The sequence below is a fragment of the Microcebus murinus genome, chromosome 9, assembly GCF_040939455.1.
Source record: "Microcebus murinus isolate Inina chromosome 9, M.murinus_Inina_mat1.0, whole genome shotgun sequence".
NCBI classification, from domain to species: Eukaryota; Metazoa; Chordata; class Mammalia; order Primates; family Cheirogaleidae; genus Microcebus; species Microcebus murinus.
The window spans coordinates 82,154,119-82,175,761 of NC_134112.1; the positions used below are offsets into that span (position 1 = coordinate 82,154,119).

The 21,643-nt window shown below is 43.6% G+C and overlaps 1 protein-coding gene across 1 annotated transcript; it reads left to right on the plus strand.

The window, feature by feature from the left end:
* The first annotated feature begins 384 nt into the window (after positions 1-384).
* On the plus strand, positions 385-19,533 carry CPA2 (carboxypeptidase A2). Its single transcript, XM_012789084.2, has 11 exons — positions 385-499; positions 2,816-2,897; positions 3,576-3,710; positions 4,672-4,767; positions 6,492-6,593; positions 8,502-8,600; positions 9,932-10,042; positions 11,091-11,181; positions 12,719-12,918; positions 15,477-15,561; positions 19,296-19,533. Exons 1-11 carry the CDS (start codon positions 435-437, stop codon positions 19,481-19,483), a joined length of 1,254 nt encoding a protein of 417 aa, XP_012644538.1. The 5' UTR covers positions 385-434; the 3' UTR covers positions 19,484-19,533.
* The last annotated feature ends 2,110 nt before the right edge of the window (positions 19,534-21,643 follow it).

Sequence of the window (21,643 nt, forward strand, 5' to 3'; positions counted from 1 at the left end):
ATGAGCAAACTAATGGAATGTGATAGACAGGATGCCTGAGTAATTGCTATAAATGCTCTGTCCTTTTTTTTGTTAGAGACCCAGAAAGGACTTTAACCTCTAGGTCTATTAATCTGTTTTCTATCACTGGGCAGAGCTAGTGACATTTTATGTTCTAAATTATAAATATATGATTTGCCCTTGATATGCTCTAGCAATTTTGTTTTCTTTCCACTGAAGTTTGTTATCTCATCACAGGAATGGAAAATGGACAGATTGGTGATATCACACAGGTGAGTATCTATAACCTTGAGAATTTCACATGCAGGTGGGAATTTTACCATGTGGGAAATTCACTTGAGCTCTTAGGTCAGTGGATCAGCCTCAGCTACAGTCCCTATAAATAAAATTCAGGAAAGACTCTTGAATTCTGGACTCCGGCAAAACTCCTAACCATGAGGTTGATCCTGCTTTTTGGTGCCCTTCTGGGGCACATCTACTGTCAGGAAACATTTGTGGGGTAAGTTACACTTTCTGGTGCTTGCTTGAATTTTATTGACCTGATTTTACTGAGCCTCTCCCTTGACAGTTACAGAGTAAATGGTGTTAAGTGTTCAGTGTCTCCAAAGAAGTTCTCTTAGATTTGTGGGTGGTTCAGTAGTGGGAAAAATAGGAGTGGGTGATCAAAAAAGAGATGAATGGCATTTAAAGGAAAAAATGAAGGTGAAAACTGAACACACACAACCCGATTTTCTTACTCATTTCCCCCCCAGTGATCAGAGTGTGGGATGACAGACACCAGGCGAAATAAAGCTGCGTGGCCACTTGTCTCAGGTCATTGCAGGAGGCGTCCAGGTGACGCTCCCAGCTCTTTCCCACCTCTCTGGGGTTCACCTACCCCTCAGTCCCTGTCTAGCCCAGCTTCATATTCAGCATGTCGGCAGAGGAACTGCATGGAATCCGGGGGCAAGGCTGGAGACTCTAGCTGAACTCTTGCTCTCATGGCTTTGTAGGACTCATTTTTGCTCCCAAGTACTTTGGCTCCAAACTTTTATGTGGGGCTTTCAGCAGCATTTTTTGGAGAGTGTTCCAGGGAACTAACGAAGCAGTCAAATCAATTTGGTCCAAAAAAGTGAGTGGTCAAATAAATTTGGGAATGAAAGGTTTAAACAAACTATAGGATTTCTAAGGACTTTGACTAAATTAGTGTGCATTATAAATCTATAAGAGGGGATCTAGGTTGCAGCATGTATGTACCCAAATTTTTAAAATTGCTAATTGTCCCCCTTTTATTTGTTGAGCAACTCAGAGAGCTACTATTCCTTAGAATAAACACCAGGAACTATTAGCCTAATGTATTTACTTTCCCTAGCATCTTCCCATTTTAAAGGAGAATTCCAGGGAGTCCATGCATTAACCAAAAGTAATAAGACTCAAATGGAAGAATTTTCAGATTATTTGTGGCAGATGGATACTTGGGGCAGAAGAGCCTTGAAGAGCTCACATTCTATCATTTATGCCTGCCACTAGAGTTCGCTGGAAATTGCATGGGGCTTGGTTTCAAAGATCTGGGTGCTGGTCCCCATATATGTATGCTCACTGTGCCGATTCCTTCCCCACGGTGCAAATGGGTGGGGCAATGATTCGGGAAGTCTGCCTGCTTGGAGAAAGGGATACAGGCAGAACTCTGTCACCAAGGAATCCAGCTCTTCCACTGAAACTCTTCTTTTTTTTTTTTTTTTTGAGACAGAGTCTCACTTTGTTGCCCAGGCTAGAGTGAGTGCCGTGGCATCAGCCTAGCTCACAGCAACCTCAAACTCCTGGGCTCAAGCGATCCTGCTGCCTCAGCCTCCCAAGTAGCTGGGACTATAGGCATGCGCCACCATGCCTGGCTAATTTTTTCTATATGTATTAGTTGGCCAATTAATTTCTTTCTATTTATAGTAGAGATGGGGTCTCGCTCTTGCTCAGGCTGGTTTCGAACTCCTGACCTTGAGCAATCCACCCGCCTCGGCCTCCCAGAGTGCTAGGATTACAGGCGTGAGCCACCGTGCCGGCCTGAAACTCTTCTTTTTTTTATATTTTTTAAATTTTTCCATGGCACTACTGACAGACCGAAACTCTTCTTGAAAGATAGGTGTTTGCTTGCTTTAAGATTTCTCTTTCCTGCCAATCCTTTATTCCCATTGTAAGTGTGTGGGGTGTGTGTGTGTGTGTGTGTGTGTGTGTGTGTGTGTGTGTGAAGAGAGGTATATCATGACCTGTCTGGGTCCCAATTGTCCCTGGCTATGTGCCAAGTTTGGGCCACATGAATGGGGTTTGGAGATGGAACCCTGATACATTTTCATTTGACAGAAAACAAAAAAAAACCCTGAAAACAAAAAAACCCCAAACCAAAAAACCCTATGTCTACTCACATGTGAAATTGATTCCCCTTATAAGCACCAAGTTAATTATTCCACTTTTTAAAAACTTATTTCTGAAAAACAGGAACAGACAAGTTTTAAAAGCTAGCACTTTATGAGCAGCAGGTGTTATTTGACAAGTACTCATTAGCTAAAGGAAAGGTAGCTTTAATGGCAAGCTTCCTGCCAGGAGCAGGTACACCTCTTAATTATTATTTAGATAACATTTCCTTAGAGGAAATAAAGCCATTCTATCACCTCCTCATTCTGGGGATGTGGGTCAGTATGCTACTTATTAGCTTCTGGATTGTCAAAGAGATTATTGACTGTCGAGTTAATTTGTTACATGCAGAAACTAACAGGAGCAGAAAGCAATAGGAAAGTGCCCAGGTTTTGCTTTTAAGGTCATGTCTGTGATTCATTTTCTTTAGAGACCAGGTTCTTGAGATTGTACCAAGCAATGAAGAACAAATTAAAAATTTGCTAGAATTGGAGACTGAAGAACATCTCCAGGTATCTGTCCTGTGGGGTTGGGGTGGTATTTCTGTTTCCCAGAGTGGATACTGCAGTTAGATATTATGATGTCTCTGATGTAGTGTGGAACACTAACTAACTCATGGAGCTGGGATTCCAAAAAACTGGGCTCTAGTCCTAACTACAGGACACCAGGCAAGTCACCTACCTTCCCTGTGTCACATTTCCCTATTCAGAATAATGGCAATAAATATCTCATTCTTGTATCTCATAGGTTTATTATAAGAATGCAAAGAGATATAGAATATGAAAGTTACTTTGAAAAATTGTTGGACACCTTTAATTCATATTTTCCTTCTAAAATAATTTATAGTATTTATATCCTAATATAAAATGAATTGGATCACTTGAACGCCAGCTTTTTTTTTTTTTAATAAAAACCTGTCAAAGTTTTAAATAATCCTTCCCTTCTGCCAGTTTTAATATCTAGCCATGGCGGAGGAGGGAGGAAGCAGTGAGCAATATAACACATTTGCTGATGCTTAGATGTTTAAAAACCTTTCTTGCAATGTCATAGTGACTCCACAACGATTCTGGGCTTGCGGGTTCAAGACAAAATATATACAAGTTGATTTCTTGAAATCTATCAATGCTGAACTGTTTATATCCCCAGAAAAATCCACTCATTGTCTTGGCTTGGCCTTTTATCCCTTTCAGCTTGACTTTTGGAAATCTCCCACCACCCCAGGGGAGACAGCTCATGTCCGAGTTCCCTTTGTGAACCTCCAGGCAGTCAAAGTTTTCTTGGAGTCCCAGGGAATTTCTTACTCCACCATGATTGCAGATGTGCAGGTAATTATGCCACAGACCAGCCTTCCAGATGCTTGCTGGTCCACATGACTTCAGTTCGTGTCCATCCTCTTTTATCCTTAAGTACCCTCTGCCAAGGAAGGTACTTGTGGGTGTCCCCAGGAACTTGCAGCAGCCTGGTCTACCCCTGCAGAGTGGGTGGGGAGGCAGTGTCTCTCTTCCTTTTGCGTTTGGCACAAGTAGAATATGGTAACAAACAATTTAAGGGAAAGGGCAAAACAGAGGCTACAACACGAAATATAAAGTGCAAACCTGAAGGGTATGTAGTCAAAATAGAGAAAAGCAAGCTGTTATTGATTTAGTTTTTTTTTTTTTTTTTTTTGAAGCAGAGTCTCACTCTGTTGCCTGGCTAGAGTGCCATGGCATCAGCCTAGCTCACAACAACCTCAAACTCCTGGGTTCAAGCAATCCTCCTGCCTCAGCCTTCTGTGTAGCTGGGGCTACAGGCATAAGCCACCATGCCCAGCTAATTTTTTCTATATGTATTTTTAGTTGTCCAGCTAATTTCTTTCTATATTGTTTTAGTAGAGACAGGGTCTCACTCTTGCTCAGGCTGGTCTTGAACTCCTGAGCTAAAATGATCCGCCCGCCTCGGCCTCCCAGAGTGCTAGGATTATAGGCATGAGCCACCATGCCCGGCCTGATTTAGTTTTTGATTAGAGGTTAACTCAGGCCCTGGGTTCCCAGAAAGGTGGTATGAGCCATGAGACTGTGTCTCTCATTCCACCATGGCATCCGCAGGATCTGGCTGGCAGGAAGTGCCATTAATGCCCCGTCCCCTTTCGGAGTACTGCCAGAGCAAGGGAAAGCCATGACCTCAAAGCCTACCAATCAGGAAGAGGAAAGCTTGGTACTGGGGACCTGAGTGTCACCATTTCTTTCGCAATTGTAGACTGAAATGCATTGCTATAAACTAATCATAGATATAACTGGTTCATCTTAGGTTCTGTTGGACAAAGAGAGGGAAGAAATGCTATTTAATCAGAGAAGAGAACGGAATGGGAACTTCAACTTTGGGGCCTACCATACCTTGGAAGAGGTAGGTGTTTCCAAATGAACATCAGAGAAATGGGCCATTCTCTCCTCTGATGACAGGGCCTATACTTACACAGGGTGATTAAGTGACCTAGAAATGATTCTCCTATTTCCTAACTTCTCCAAGTTTCCCGAGGATTTCATAGCCAGGATCAGTGTTATGGCTCCACACCTCCTCCTGCTTAATGCAGGACCTGAAGCCCACCGGCCACCCAGCTATTTGGAAGTGTCCGGAAGCGTCTAAAGTGAGCCTAGAAACAGCCCTCTGCTGCGCTTCCTCTCAGCCCCCTTGCTGCCTTTGACCTGTGCCGTCTGCAGAGCCGTGGGAGAGCTCTGCTTCCTGGCTGCCACTGACGACAGAATCAGGGGCTGCCTTGATGCCTCTGCCCTTCCGCCAGGGACGGGGGGCCTTGCAACCTGCCCAGGGCTCCAAGGCCTTATGGCAGCAAAGCTTCATGTAGTCTGTGCTGTCCTTGGCGATGTGGTTCCTGTGAAGAATGCCCCCCTTCCTGCAGCCGGTGCTCCACGCTGCTACGCGGCTCCCGGGCAGTGCTGCATTGCGTGTTTGTGACAGAGTTGTTATTGGGGTGCACAGGGGTCATCTGTACTAAATGACTTAGGAGTAGGGGGTGGAAGGGGGCAGGAGAAGAGAGCTGTTGTGGGCTTCAGGCATGAGACTGGGAGTAGGGAAGAGCCAAAATGGAGGCTTCTGGCACCAAGCCTCCAAATCGGCAATTTAAAAATGCAAAGACCTCGGAAACATTTTTCCCTTTAATTTATCTGGTGGCAAAACCTGATCTGACCTAAACTCATTTGGGAGCAAAATCTGACCTGAACTGACTCGCTACTCATTTGTTTCACTGCCAGAAATATTAATGTGCTTGAATATGGAGCAATGTCCCATGTGTAATATATAATACATATTTCCTATTACCTTTGTTAAATCTCCCTCTTCAAAAGAATTTTTTAATTTGAAATATATATGGCCCCAAGGATTTCAGATAAGAGGCTGTGGAGCAATACAGACAGTAAAGAAGAAAGGGAGTGGAGAAAACAAGATGCCCTCTCTCTCTCCCCCTTGCCGGCCACACAAACTGGTGTCCTCCCGCAGAGTGCAAATGCTGGCAACAGCTGGAGGGGCTGTTTTCACCCCATTAACTCTCCAGACTCGCCCAGACATGTTTCAGTTCCAGCAGTGGACACAGCTTGGGCGCCCCAGAAGCGCAGAATTTCAATCGGCCTTGGAAAACGGGAGCCAGAGTAGCTGGTGGCTTTAGTGCGTTCCCCGCAGGCACCTCATTGTCCCCAGGCCCAAGTTTGGCCCCGCTGCGTTTTGTAGTGCCTTCCTCTACAGCCGTCCTTTGGGGGGGCCACTAATGTTTGTGTTCCTGTGCTAGCGAAGCCGGGAAGCTTTAAAGCTGGAGAAGCCCGGCCGCAGGGCTAGGGTCGAGGAAGCCACAAGCAAGCCAGAGCAGTGCCATTTTGCTCTGCGCAAAACTGCAGAGAGCCGGCACTGCCGCAGCAGAACGGCTGCTCCTTTCCAGCCCCTGCAGATGCCGGCCGGCTCTTTACCTCTTAGCTGGGACGTCCCCGACCCTCCAGCACCGCCCCCCCCTCACCGCACCCCAGGACCCTGGGCATGGAGGCGAGGGGTAAAATCACTAACGAATGCACCCCATCAGGTCGTTCACGTGCAAATGTCTTACGTATTCATTTGAAACATTTTAGATTTCTCAACAAATTGATAACCTCGTGGCTGAGCACCCTGATCTAGTGAGCAAAGTGAATATTGGCTCTTCTTTTGAGAATCGGCCTATGAACGTGCTCAAGGTACACGGCCGCAGCGGCGGTTTTTCCTCCCGATGCTTCTAGAATCTCCCTTCCCCCAGGCTGGTCTCAGCTTGCAGAGCGGTTCTTTCTTTTCTTTCTTTTTTTTTTTTTTTCCCCATCCCCTTCCTAACCGGTCCTCGCTGGTTCTGAGCATCCACCCCCACCCCTTCCTTTTCCCCTCTTCCTGCGCAGGCTGACGCAGGTCTGCAGGAGTGAGTTAGTGCTCACGTCCGACGGACGCGCGCGGGGGTCGGGGCGAGGGCGCCAATGGGAACCGAGCAGGGGGAGTGGGGGCGGGGGAGTCTTCTGTAATTAATCAAGGTGGGAGTTCTCTGCCCTTTCCCCCCTTCATCTTCTCTTTTCTTTACTCTTTTTAAAAAAAAAAAAAAACAGTTAGAAAAGGCACCGAGTAATTGCCTGAGCTGCAGTTTAAAAAAAAGAAGAGTTCCCGTAGCGTGCAGAAGGATGACTGACAGCTAAACCGCAAAGGCAAATGCCCTGAACGAAGCCTTTTTTTCTTTTAGGTGATAGTTTTTTAGTTTAGGCTTTAGCTCTAATTGTAATCTCTGTCTTAGTACTGATAATTTCAAGCTTTTGCGCTTTGCCCTGAAAAAGAGTGAAAATTATTTCCCCAGATTTCCTAGAAAGAGTTTGTTAAGAAAAATAAATAAATAAAGAAGAGGTAATGTCACAACTCCTTGCTAAATTGGGAAACCTTATGGCTGGGAACCAACTAACTGGGACAGATGGATTTCTCCAGAGCATTTTTTTCCCAAAGCAAGCCTGAAAGGAGTGGTTTGCTTACTTTATAACACTGGGGTACATTTGCTAATGTTTACTACTCTTTCTTTTTATTTTCTCCACCTGCCCCCCAACTAGATCAGGAAACCCCAGATTCTCCTGGCCTTCCATTTTCCAGGGTGGTTTGGTAGTTGAGGATGTTAAGTGTTTTTGAAAGTTCCCTGCTTTTTACATTTGAGCCCTTTAGAGGAAAAGGCACAAAACATTCAACTAAACATTCAACATTCAACTAAAACTCTCAAAACTCATAAAATGTAATTTTTAGCAAGGATTTGCATTTCTCATTTACCTTATCTGCTATGTTTAGAATGCTGAACGGAGATAGAAGTTGATGGTGCAAAAATAATCTTTTCCTCCCCATTTACTGATCCAATTGGCAAAGCCACTGTTCCAAGTAAAACTCACTTAGATCATAAAACTTAAACTCTGGAAAGCACCTCTAGAGCCTACCATCCTGTTTTTATGAAGGTCTCAAAAGGTTATGAGCATTTTTATAACAAAAATAACATTATTATTGCATAAATTTGGAAAGTAGAGAAACAAACCAAAAAAAAAAAAAAAGGAAAAAAATCCTAGTAATTCTAATTCTACAACTATGTGATAACAGGTATTAACAATGTTGTGTATTTTTCTACTTCTCTCTTTTTCCTTTCTTCTTTCTCCTCTCCCTATTTCTCATATGTATGTGTGTGTATATATATTAATATATGAAGTCTTTTTTTTTTTTTGGTCTCCAGAACAAAATCTGATGAACAGTCTTTTTAAAAAATGGCATACATTTCTGTAACCTGTTTTTTTTCCAATTTACAACATATGAACATATTTTCATGTCATTATGTTATCTGCAACGATTTTTTATAAACATCAAAGGAGAAAAAGCCCATGTCCAGCTTGTTAGCCTGCATTTAAGCTTACATTTTAAAAAAGGGACAAAAGAAAATCCACCTTAAATGAGAATAGTTAATTGACAGCGTCATTGTCTGCCTCTCCTCTTTCAATCACATCAGGAACAGAAAGGGAGACAGAGAAGGACCCGAGGTGGGGGGAAAGGAGGGGCGGAGATGCCACCGCGGTGGAGCGGTTCACATTGCCACGTTTGTTTTGCAGTTCAGCACCGGAGGAGACAAGCCGGCTGTCTGGCTGGATGCCGGGATCCATGCTCGAGAGTGGGTTACACAAGCTACTGCACTGTGGACAGCAAATAAGGTCTTTTGCCCAAAATGCCTTGCTTATTTTGTCTTTCTGGAGTCAAGCCCACCTAAACACACAACAGTCTCTGTGGTCCCGACGGCCCGTGCTCTCAGCCCAAGCCCTTCTCTTGTCGCAGCGGCAGGAAACAGACCCATCCAGCCTTTTTGGCATCGCCCCATCCCGCACCCTGGCCCTCTCCCCTCGGGCTGGCTGCTGCATGCTCTGTTACACGACGCAGCAAGCTAGAAGAGATCGAAAGTGTGGCAAGCAAGGTCCGTGGGTGTCAGATTTCAGCCTAAGAACTGATGAGAAAAATTGCTTTGCTGCCTGGAATTCTACGGGCTGTGGCATGATGTGCTAGAAATTTATAAAATCATTAAAGGGGCTGAGAGAGAAAATATGAACAGGTGCAAGAAGAGTTTACTTTGACGTACAGATCCAAAGTGGAATTATTTAAGGGGCTTTGGGTTGTTCTGAAAATGTCCCAAATCTGATATTGAAGTCAGGGTGTAGCAATACTTCTTTTCCACACGTTTGTTGGCATTAGAGTCAGGACATGGGGCTGGGTGTGACCTAGTCTGGTATTTCTTAAGTAATTCAAAAATGACATGCTATAAATCAGAATGTTAATTCATGAGCAAAGGAAATCAATCCACATCAGATCATTCAAGCATGTGCAACCACGTGCATACCGACTGATACATTTTTCCCTTCAATTAAAATGCGGTTACCTTTAGGGTATTATTAAATGGATATTTAACAGTTGAATAATAATGCGTTAGGATGGCTGAGCACAGGAAATGAATAAATTTTAATCCAGCAGAAACTTCAACTCTACTGCTATTGATGGCAAGTAAAAATGTAATTCCCCAAATGGAATTTAACCAGTTCTCTATATCTTTAGCAAAGTCTCCACATATTTAAGTAATCTGATGTTGGTCATGAGTTCTTATGGAAAACTAACCCAGTGTAGGAATTAAGGATTGCTAAAAAAATTTCTTTGGTTCATAGATCTACATAAGCCACATATACTATTGCCCACCGTTGCAAAATGCCTCACCAGAATGAATAGGAAGAATGCTACTGCTCTTGAGAGAGATGGATATGTGATATCTGATTTTTAGTTAATATAAATAAATTATTCTGACAAGAAATAAAAGTATAGACATTGGCATATTAAACACATTAACGCTGCAGGAGGCTGGGCTGGAGTGTATCTGGAAGACTCACTGACGAACAGTGATCCCTAATTCACATTTGAAAAAAACACACTGCGTTAATGTTTTGTCCTGTGTTCCCCGGTGAGAGGGGAGCATGAGGTTGACATGTATAATGTCCCTGCTCAGATTGCTTCTGATTATGGAAACGATCCATCCATCACTTCAATCCTGGACACTTTGGACATCTTCCTGCTGCCGGTCACAAACCCCGATGGATACGTGTTCTCTCAAACCCAAGTAAGCCTGTACTTTTTCAATTCTTCAACAAGGACCTAAGGAGAAGTGTAGGAACATCAAAAACAAAATAAAAGTAATCTTTCTTTTGTTGATTTTTGCTAAATGGAATGCCTCATCTTTCAGTAGTGCCCGGAAATGAGGCACAGAGAGGTGTTTATAATCATTTCTTATTCTGGTACATGATGTCTTTGCATGTTGTCTCCGCCAGAGCCCATTTCAGCTGTTAGGCTGGGCTATTAGAGCTCAGTGTTCGCTGTGAGTCACCTAAGAGGTTTGTTCCAATTATCTCTGCGTTTTTTTTTTTTTTTTTTTTTGTGGTAGGATTGATAGAAAAGAGGAGGCGGATGTTACCTGCTGACAATTAGATTGCAGTAGGATTTGGGTAGGAGTACAATGCGTCTGGCATTGTGCTTAGAATCTGTGGAAGAAAGCCCCTGTAATATCACTGAAAGGGGTTATGTAGGTTTGTTCCCCTTTAAAATCTCATTACAAAACACTATTGTGGCAACCGTGACCCCACGTATATTGAAAATGAATTGGAGCTTCAAGTTTATTTTTTGAGAGCTAACTACAGTATCTCATGAGATACCAAATGAATAAAGGGTTCTGCAGTCAAGTCTAGGAAATACCACCCACTATATCCCTTTCTTAGAGGTTGGTAAAAACATTAAAGCATTAAAAAATCCTTCAAAGATCTGAAGTAAGTTTACCAACTTAGCCCTATATTTTCCAAAATATTCTATCACAGAACCCTCTCTCTGCCGGCTTTTTGTTGTGAGCACGGCAGGCAGCCCTGCATTTGAGGAGGGACTAGTCCACACCTCTGGGGGCAAGGGAAATGAGTGCAATTCCAAGGGGGCCTTCCCGGGAGGGAGCAAGGGAAATTAACAGAATTTTTTTTTATTTCAGCATATTATGGGAGTACAAATTTTAAGGTTTCGAATAATGCCCTTCCCCCTACCCCAAATTAATGGAATTTTAAAGGGACTTATCAGACTGAATGACCATCTTTCTTTTTTTCACATTCATTTTGTGTGGGATTTTGAAGAATCGTATGTGGCGGAAGACCCGGTCCAAGGTATCTGGACGCTTCTGTGTAGGTGTGGATCCTAACCGGAACTGGGATGCAGGTTTTGGAGGTGAGGACAGGGACTTGCCCCTAGTTGTCTGGCTAACTAGCTGGTTTGCATGGCTCTATAGTGCGTCAGCCTGCTCTACCCATTCCGGATTCAAGCCATTTAAAAACCTATTTGAGAAACACTTAACTAAATTCCCTTCACAGGGGCACAGTGCTGTCACAGCGCTCTGAGCAGCGTTTAATATGTTCTGTCTCACATCTTGGTTTTCCCACAAGCCGGTTGGGCTTGCAGTGGCGTGAGGCCTCAGGAAGCCCTGAACCGACCGCTAGAGGGGGTTAGGATCTATTCCGAGGAGGAGCATTACATCATCTATGGATGCTTCGAGAAAGAAAACTAAAACGCAGTACAAATAGGATTAAGAAATTGATTTTCAAAACAGATTCAAAGGTGAAATATTAGCTTGCTGCTCTGGTTTTGTTGACTTGCAGCTGTTATGATTTGGAGTTAAGCGGCATGCTAGTTAGGGGGCTCCTTTATGTTTTCAGCCACCGGTTAAAACCACTTATGTTTCAGTAATCATAGAATGGAAATTTCTTTGATTTTTTCCCCCCTCAGTAGGTGACAGTAAGGGTGAGGTTGGGAGCTGTGCCTTTTGCACGGCTGCGTTCCTAGCACCTAGCACAGAGGCTGCAACATAAAAGGCAATCAGTAAATATTTGTAAAACAAATGAATTAACGAGAGTTATGAAACCGAGACAGGACACCCTAGGGAATTGTGACAGGCTATGGATGAGTGGCAACATCATTCATTGCTTTTACAATTTCTTTTCTTTTTTTTTTTTTTTTGCTTAGGGGAAAAAAAAATCAAAGCACCAGATCTCAGATATTGAACAATGCCCTGCAATGCAATGTCATATTTTTTTCTTGAAATGTTATTTTTATTAAATAATTTTAAAATAAGATGACATTCTGACTGTATCACTTAGATAGCTTGGGGAATTCTAGCCCTCCCCGTCCCCTCAGAGGTTCTCTAGCATTCAGAGGCCCGGCTACGCCTGCCATACACCCACTTCAGTGGTCTTGAGCCACGCTAGTTGCTGAGAGAATCGAGGCCAAAGGTGGCCTTCTTGTCAAACGTAGTTGTGATTACTTCACTGTAGAAAGGGTGTCAGAGTTTCCTTGCATTTGTGGCTTTGTTATTTGGGAGTATAGATGCATAGAATCTTCTACTCTCGGACTCTAAGAATTGGACGAGATACCAGAATATGAACTTGCTAAACTCCCACCCAATGCAGGATTCCCATCTGTAATAGTAAATCTAGCTTTTCTTCCAACAACTCCCATGGAGAGAAGATGATATAATTTGATGGCTCTTTCTGCCATTCTACATGGCAGAAAGAACCAATTTTTTAAAGGATAGATGTATCCAGAATCACTTTGGTTAGGCTTTCTATTTCCTTATGAAGAGACTTGATCTACCACAATGACAATCTTGCTCTGATTTCCAGAGGAGAAACAGTGATTCATGGGAGCCTCCACCCTACAGTGTCTTCTTAAATCTAATTGTCCTCACTGGGCTTCTTCTGCATCTCCTCAGGACCTGGAGCCAGTAACAACCCTTGCTCTGATTCTTACCATGGAAGCAGTGCCAACTCTGAGGTTGAAGTGAAATCCATAGTGGACTTCATCAAGAGCCATGGAAAAATCAAGGCCTTCATTACCCTCCACAGCTATTCCCAGCTGCTGATGTTCCCCTATGGGTATACGTGTACCAAGTCAGCTACCTTTGATGAGCTGGTGAGTTTCTGAAGCTTAATTTCAGCTCAGCAACAAGCATCCATTGTGTAGACAAGAAGTTTCAGTCATAAAGTTAGGCACTGAGGTGTAGGTGTACTCGTGATAGGTAACAAAGATGAATGAGCTGGGCACAGTGGCATGCTCCTATAGCTAATCAGGAGGCTGAGCCGGGAGGAGGGCTTGAGCCCAGGGGTTTGAGTCCAGCCTGGGCAACATAGTGAGATCCCATTTCTAAACAATTAAAAAGGGCCGGGCGCGGTGGCTCATGCCTGTAATCCTAGCACTCTGGGAGGCCGAGGCGGGCGGATTGCTTGAGGTCAGGAGTTTGAAACCAGTCTGAGCAAGAGCTAGACCCCGTCTCTACTAAAAATAGAAATAAATTAATTGACCAACTAATATATATAGAAACAAAAATTAGCCGGGCATGGTGGCACATGCCTGTAGTCCCAGCTACTCGGGAGGCTGAGGCAGGAGGATTGCTTGAGCCCAGGAGATTGAGGTTGCTGTGAGCTAGGCTGACGCCACGGCACTCACTCTAGCCTGGGCAACAAAGTGAGACTCTGTCTCAAAAAAATAAAATAAAATAGACAAACAAAAAAAATCAAAGATGAATGTGACATAAGTTCAACCACTGAGAAGATTGTGATGCAGCCAAAAGTTTGAAAGGCTGGTTACTAACTTTTCTGAATTGAGTTTCTTTGGGAAGTAAATTCACAAAATTATTGTTACCTTAATCTAGATGAGCAGGAGATGGATTTGACCATAAATTCCCAGGATGTGCTTTTCTTTGCTTACAGGGGAAAAAAACTCTTGGATTTGGATCTGAGCTCTTGGGTGGGTGGTCAGATACTCTGCACTAATCAGTGCTGCTTCGCAAGAATTTGCCTCATTCTTTCCTGGGGTGTTTGGCTCTGTGACCTGCCACGATGACACACTGGTGTGTGCTGTTGGGGGTGAAACACTCAATTCCCTAACTTAATACTTTCTGTCATCTTCCTGTTTCAGGAATAAGCAAACTGGTGGCAGCCTTTGGTCTGACAGTGACATCTCAGAAGGCTGTTCCTAATTGAGCAAGAGATACCCTCAGCTGAAAAGAATGTGCAGATATTTCTAATCTGGCTCTTAAGCTTGGTTTGAAACCCATATATTAGGGATAAGCCCTGCATTGTGACCTTTTATCAATGTACCTTCACATATATTATTGTCAGTAGCCCCAGGCAGCAATGGTATAGATTGTTCTGATTCAGGTGTATTTTTCATCTCATCAGTTGGATTTTAACTCTGTAAAGCAGTTTTCAGGGTTTTGATGGTATTATTATTCAATTTCAAATCAAGGAAAATGAATATCATGGTTGGAAAGAACCTAAAATATACTTTAAGAGAGCTAGATGACCTTAAATTATCCAAACCTAGCTCTCAAATCTCTACCTGTAGTCATCTAGCCTATGATTGGATGGCTTCCTGCCTCCATGGGAGCCTGTCTGTGCTGGGGCAGGTTTGATTGTTAGAACTCTTCTTTATAGAGCCAAACCTCCTCCCCATGGCTGTCACCTATTGGTCCTGGTTTACCATCTGGCTCTATTGAGCAAGTTTCTTTCCCTTTGAGAGGCAAATCCATTAATTACTTGAAGACCACAACCTGCTTCTCCTAGGTCTTATTTCTCCCAAATAACTCCAGTTTTTTCAAGCACTCAGATTATGGGATCAGTTTCCCTCCTCATTCTGGTAGCTGTTCACTGAGCATACTTTGGTTTGTCTGTGTTCTTCAAGGGTGGCTCCCAGCAGTGACTGTAAAACTTGTGCTGTGGGTTAACCAGCACAGAGCAGAGCGTGATCATAGCCGTGCTCATCCAGACAGTGCACTTCTGCTAATGCAGTTGAGGGTCATGTTAGTTTTTTGGCAGTGGCACCTTGCCATTGATTTATGTTGGGCTCACTGACAACAGAAACCCCCAGGCTCTCCAAGGATTCTACTGAGCCAGGTTCCCCCATCTGGTAGTTGTATAGTTGTTTTCCTGGACCCAAGTTCAAGACCTTACGTTTATCCCTAACAAGGACGGTAAAGCCTCAATCAGTCAAAATTGGAACTGTCAAATAACAGAAAATATTTTTCTGAGCTGTACTTCTTGGAAAAAGAGACAATCACAGGGAAATAAGCCAATGTAGGGATTTAGCTTAAAAAAAAAAAATCAACTTCCCGGGTATGTCCTGGCGTCAGTACATGATCTCTTTAGGCCCCTTACACCCACTCCATGTCTATCCTCACTCCTGAACAAGGAGAGCTGGTGGCAAAATTACGAACCTTGGAGTGCTGCAAACACCACAATGGTCAAATAAACACTGAGGGACTTCACGTTGTGTTTTCAAAGCCAACAGAAGTGAACTCGTGCTTACTTCCCAGTGAAAATGGTTAAAACAAAACGGTATTGTGCTTCCAGCTCAATTAACCAGACAGTCTTTATAACCAGACTTTCCCATTCTACATTCTGCTGTTGGGCAACTGATCTCCCAAGAGACAAATGTTATCTATCCACCTTTCTTTGGTTCTCTCACTCCAGAATGAAGTGGCCCAAAAGGCTGCCCAGTCTGTGCAAAGCTTGCATGGTACCAAGTACACAGTGGGACCAATCTGCTCAGTTATCTGTAAGTATCTAATGTGCTGGAAGTTTTTACAAATGAGCCACTAAGTTGGCAGGCATCATGTGAGTTTGGGCCAAAGCTTTTAAATACCTTGATGTGAAAGGGATAGACCTTCATGCATGGAACCCAGCCTTACCCAGTCTCCCTCAGTAAGTCTCGTCTCCTTCAAGAGACACTTGCTGTGTGATATCTCGTACAAAGAACTTCCTAAATATGTGAGTTTTTTGCTCTCCTCTGTGCTTGTCCAGATTCTTACAGCTTACTCTTGTTATGTATAATCTCTTTGCCTAAAAATGGACCTCTCTATTCAAGACCTTGTCCTAAGTTATATTCTTTTATTAATCTTCCCTTCAACTAAGGTAAGGACAGAACATTTTCCATTGGATTTTTACTCCAAGTTTATTGGTGACCTTAACCAGAGCAGTTTCAGAAAAATGGATGAGAAAGGAAGGAGAGAGGAATGGAAAGCTTTTTTTTTTTTTTTTTGAGAGAAGAGATACATTTACTAACTGTGGGAAAAGAACCACTAGAGAGGGAGCCATGCAAGATACAGGAGAGAGAAGAAATGACCAGTGCAGGGCATGGTGCCAGAGTAGGGGAAAAGAGAGGAAAGAAAGGGACAAGCACGGGCAGACAGAGGTGGCCAGTCAGGCTGGGACACGAGGAGCGTGTCTTCGGGTGTGCTGTGGGCATGGATATAGCTACAGCCATAGGAGGGGCGGTCGTGGGAATTTGCAGGAATGCACGCTTGTTAGTCATGGTCTTCTTACTGAGAGTCTTAATGGGAGTGATATTTTACTCGCCATATCCAGAACGCTTCATGGAAATGCAAATACTACTTACCTGATAATTATATTACATGTCCCAAAGTTTCTTTTTTCCCAGGTTATGTTTTTTTTTGTTCTTTTTGCTGTTTATGATACATTTAAAAAACTTTATAAAAATCCAATTATCATGTCTTATTATCATTTTCAAGTTCATTAATGATTTTTGTCAGTGAATACAAATATATTTATGTAGTTGTAACCATATATTTTGTGCTCAGCTTTTTAAAGTTCTGTATAGTTTTCTGTATTTATATTCTAGATACTTGTTATTCCATTGTATTGCTATAACCCAGTTATTGAGTCTTTGGATTGTTTCAACATTTTTGCTAAATAGTACTATTTTGAACATGTTTGTACAAAGTCCTTTTTCTGTTAGATGCTCTTTTTGTAGTATATTCCCAAGGCAAGATTACCAAATGAAATGGAATGAACAGCTTTGGAGCTCCTGTTACATATTTTTTAGGCTGTTCTCTGGGAAGACTGATCTGCTCACAGTTGCTGAGACCTTTTTATACCATGTTCCACATGGGATTGTTCTCGCCTTCATCAGGGAAACCTCCAGGGAGGAGGGCCCTCTGAATGGTGGCAGAGGGGTGGACCTAGCTTGAGACCGTGACAACAACTCAAGATCGAGGAATGCATGCCTTTATCTGGCTGGCAGCTCTGAGTGGAGGCTGGAGTTCAGAGTGTCAGCAGAATGGCATCCTATACCCCTGAGACCCCCACGTGGATCTCAGCGATTCTATTATGAGAAATCTGGTTTTTCACTTGCCTTATCTGGAGGTATTTGCAAATAAGGTAGACCTTGGAAGGCTGAGGTCGAGTATGTTTTCCTTGTTGACGTCACAGATATTGAAGATATTCCTATTGAGCAAATATCAGACAAGTGTAGTGCTTGCTGTATGATCTTTCGAAACGTGACCATTGATGGCCAAGCAAGTTCTGGTTGCATCATTGCCCAGAGCTGACTCTGTTATCCTGGCCTCATTCCAGCTTGGACAAGCACTGCCTCTAAGGACCAGTCCTAATTAAGTCCTTTTTGCCTGCTGCCCCAGCTTGGTATGCGGCTCTGGGCTGCACACCTGCTCACTCCACCCAAGAGGTTGCTGTGTGCCTGTGGTGGGTGAGACACTTCCTGGGCAGCTTTCCATCTGGAAAGGGCTTTGAGGAGCTACACTACCATAGGTATTGATCCAGGAGAGGTTTTTCCTTGAGTTCTTTCTCAGGGAGGTGTATTGGAAAAAAAAAACACAGAGCTTGGTGACAGAGGCCTGGGTTTAAGTTACAGCACAGCCACAAAGTAACTTGGGCTGGTTACTCATCCTCCCTTGGTGTCTCCATCTGTGAGACACCACAGATGGGCTGGTTACTCATCCTCCCTTGGTGTCTCCATCTGTGAGACACCACAGATGGGCTGGTTACTCATCCTCCCTTGGTGTCTCCATCTGTGAAATGGGTTGTTGAGAGACTCACAAGCTAGTATATGGAATACAAGTGTTACCAACTCTAAAGCACTGTATAAATGCTGATTGTTAGTTTCCCAGTGAACCCTCCTCCACATACTTCTGGTCCGTACTGTAGTCTTACTTTTTTGACAGGATCCTGGGCATTTGTTGATAATGATAGTCGTAATCATAACTGATATTTACTGAATGCCCTTTCTACATACATTATCCTAGCTCCTTCACTTAAACTCTCAGAAGCTCACTTTCCTCTTCTGAAAATGGGGATAATGCTACAACCTCCTACAGATTAAATGAACCGATCTAACATGGTGCCGAACACATTTAGAAAGCGCTCAACTAGTGTTCTAATCGTAACCATTGCGTCTCACTGCCCTGTGAAATGCACAGCAGTATCATCCTATCCGGCAGGTGAGTCATCTGGGCCTCAGAGAGATAAGGGACTTGCCTCGTGTCACCCAGGTAATTATTTGCATGGACAGGATTCCATTTGAAGCCAGTGTTTGGTCCTCTGTGGACTCCTGGTGTGATCGGCTGTGCCGTTTAGCCACACCAGAGGGATGCGTTAGTAACTTTGGTACCGGGGAAGATTCAGTTCAAGTCAGCAACCATTTAGGATTTGTTATTTACCAGGCGCTCGCATGGCTGCTCTGGGTGAAGGCAAAGACACAAGTCATGGGGTTCACAGCATTAATTCACAGTATTAACCTCTAGTCCTACCCTTTCCTGACACATCCTCCCTGGTCCTCCCAGCCCTGTTCATAGGGAGTAGGTGGCTTCCGCCATCTCTGTTCCAGCCATGTCCTCCATGTGACCTCTACCTGCCCTTCCCAGGAGGGCCCTCAGGGCCATTCATTGCTCAGCTCTTCTGAGTCACGGTTGCCTCGTAGGCTCATGCCACCTTCCTTCATCATCTGTCACGTCATATTTCAGGTGCTCATTACTGTATTGGCTAAACCCATCGGGCAGGGGTGCCGGGCGGCCTGTTTGATAGCAGAGCGGAACCTGCTCCACCCCTAATGCTGAAAGTCCCTTGAAGGCAGGAACCAAGTCTCTTACACCATTTGTAATCCCTCCTGTCCTGCTAGAGAAAACTATCTGTGCCTTCTAAAGAAGGAAGTGGTGTAGCTTCCCTAAGGTGGAGAAGATGCCAGTTAGGACAACAGGTGGGATTCCAAGTGGGTGCTGGGTAGAGCTAGAGATTCCTAAGAACACCAAAGGAAGTCTAAGTATAGTGTCCATTTGAATAATGCCATTTGCTTTCTGAATTATCATGTGTTTTTTTCATAAGTATGACCCTCTACTGAACTATCCTTCCTCTCACAGTTCATGCATGCAGGGGTCTGACTTATCTTTGATAATGGTAGAATTTAGTAGAGAGGTTTATATTGCTGTGAGAGACCAGTGGGAAGAGTGTAACCAAACTTTATTCTCTTTTGCCCTTCAGACCAAGCCAGTGGGGGAAGCATTGACTGGGCCTACGATTACGGCATCAAATACTCCTTTGCCTTTGAACTGAGAGACACAGGGCGCTATGGCTTCCTCCTGCCGGCCAGTCAGATCTTGCCCACGGCCGAAGAGACCTGGCTTGGCTTGAAGACGATCCTGGAGCATGTGCGAGACCATCCCTACTAGGGTCCTAGGGAGGAAACAAACACCATTAAATATCTTTGATTTGAAGCAAAGTTGGGTTGTGATTATTCCTTTTTCTAACCCTGATCTGGGAGTACCAGTTCTTCAGTTTCTGCTGCCCTAAAATGCAGCAATTTACTGCACTGCACCCTATGTCCTTTTAAAAAATAGCCACCCTGAGCAGAATGTTCCCAACATCCTTTAAAAGATTTTTTAAAAATTGTGATAAATTATACATTACATATAATCCACATCTGACTCAAAAAATTATATATATTACCTGGCATTTACCATTTTGATTATCTTTAAGTGTGCAATTCAGTGGCATTAAGTACATTCACGGTGTTTTGCCACGGTCACCACTATCCATCTGCAGACTTTTTCTTTATCCCAAACTGAAACTCTGTACCCATTAGACAATAGCTCCTTATTTTCCTCAGCCCGTGGCAACCATCATTCTACTTTCTGTCTCTATGAATGTGCCTGTGCTGGCTACTTTGTATAAGTGGAATCATACAGTATTTGCCCTTTTGTGTCTGGCTTTTTTCAGTTGGCGTAATGTTTCCAAGGCTCATTGTGTTGTAGCAAATGTCAGCCCCTTCACCTAAATGTTAAATAGTGTAGCATTTTAGAGCAAGCAGTGGACTTTTGAGTTTGTTTATTCAATAAATGCTAAGGAAGCAACTACAATGTGCCAGGCATTGTGTCTGGTCCCGTTGTTGCCTTTGGCTTTTCCATTTCCAGTATGCTGCCATATAAAGACTAGTGGAGTCCACACCAGCGACACTCCTTTCTGGTTGCCCCATTGAGTCTGGTTCTCATGTGATTTCTCCATGTGATTTCTCTTTGGACATTTACTTCCATGAGGAATTTAGGTTTTCTTCATGTGTTGATGGTTTTCTCTGAGAGAAAAGGTAAGGACTAAATTCCAGCTTGCCTAGCTATTCTGGGGACTTGATTATTTTGCTTCACATCTCTTAGAGATTCAGGTCTCAGTTTCTCTCGTTCCTAACTTCAAAGCTGGTAGAGCCCAGGCTTTGTGGTGGACAGGGCGGGTTAGGAATGCAGTGTAAATTTGGGAGGACAGAGAGCCCTCAGCTCCTGACAGCTCGCTCCTGGACCACACTTGCATCTCTGTGCCCTCCTATTGGCTAGGCTGGTTCTTGGCGCTAAGCCAGTCTGCACAAAGGTTCTACGAAGTCATCCCCCTATTTTGATATCTGATCAAGTTCCTCATCCCCCACCTTTGACGTATAAGTCCATGGCTTGCCTTGGCTTAGCAAGAATCCCACTACCTTGACGTCTCCTCTTCGTAATTTTCCATCCCACCTGTGTCCTTGCTCAGCCGTCCTTGCTGTATTCAGAGTGGAGCACAATTAGTCTCCCCTATTGTAATGGTTATGACCTATATGACAATCATCTATTTAACATCTTCCTTACCATTTTAATAAGTGTCAGAGTTAAGTTGTATTTAACACTGCCAATAATGACCCTTGGCTGTGTCCACTCCTCTTGCAAAGCATGTAGACTGTAGGGAAGGTGGTATAGGGAAGGATTGTGGGAATTGGGGCTCCCAGGATAGACTCAAAGCCCCAGAGCCCCTGGAGAAGTCCTGGAGATCATGAATTTCTTCCATTTATTCAGCTGTGACTTGGCGGAACAGCCACTGGGCTCGGAGTCTAGCAGACGTAAGAAAGTCTTGCTGTTAATAATACCATTAAGACTTCCCTGTAGTTCAGACCCAAAGGAGCACTGATAATTCATTCAGACTAACACATCCCTTCTATACCATTTACCTGATATATTTCTATTTTTTTTAGTGGAGTCATAAGAATCAGGCCTCAGATACATAAAAGAGGCCACAAACTCTGGTCATTATGACCTAGGGTGGTGAAATTCTCTGGCAGGGCTGATCAAGTGTGTGGTCTTGGAGCTGACTTAGGGTTGCTTTGATAGTCTCCACTGTTTTACTACTCTAGAGGTAACTTCACACCAGGTTTACGATCTGGCCTCTACTATCAGTATAAATTCCACCCAGCACCGTGGGACTTTCTTATTCACTCGAAAAACACTATTTAAATGCCAAGTGGTGAGCAATACGGTACCTTTGGCACAGACTTTTCCAGCCTGTAGAGCGAGTTCCTGACCTTGTAAATGGAGAGG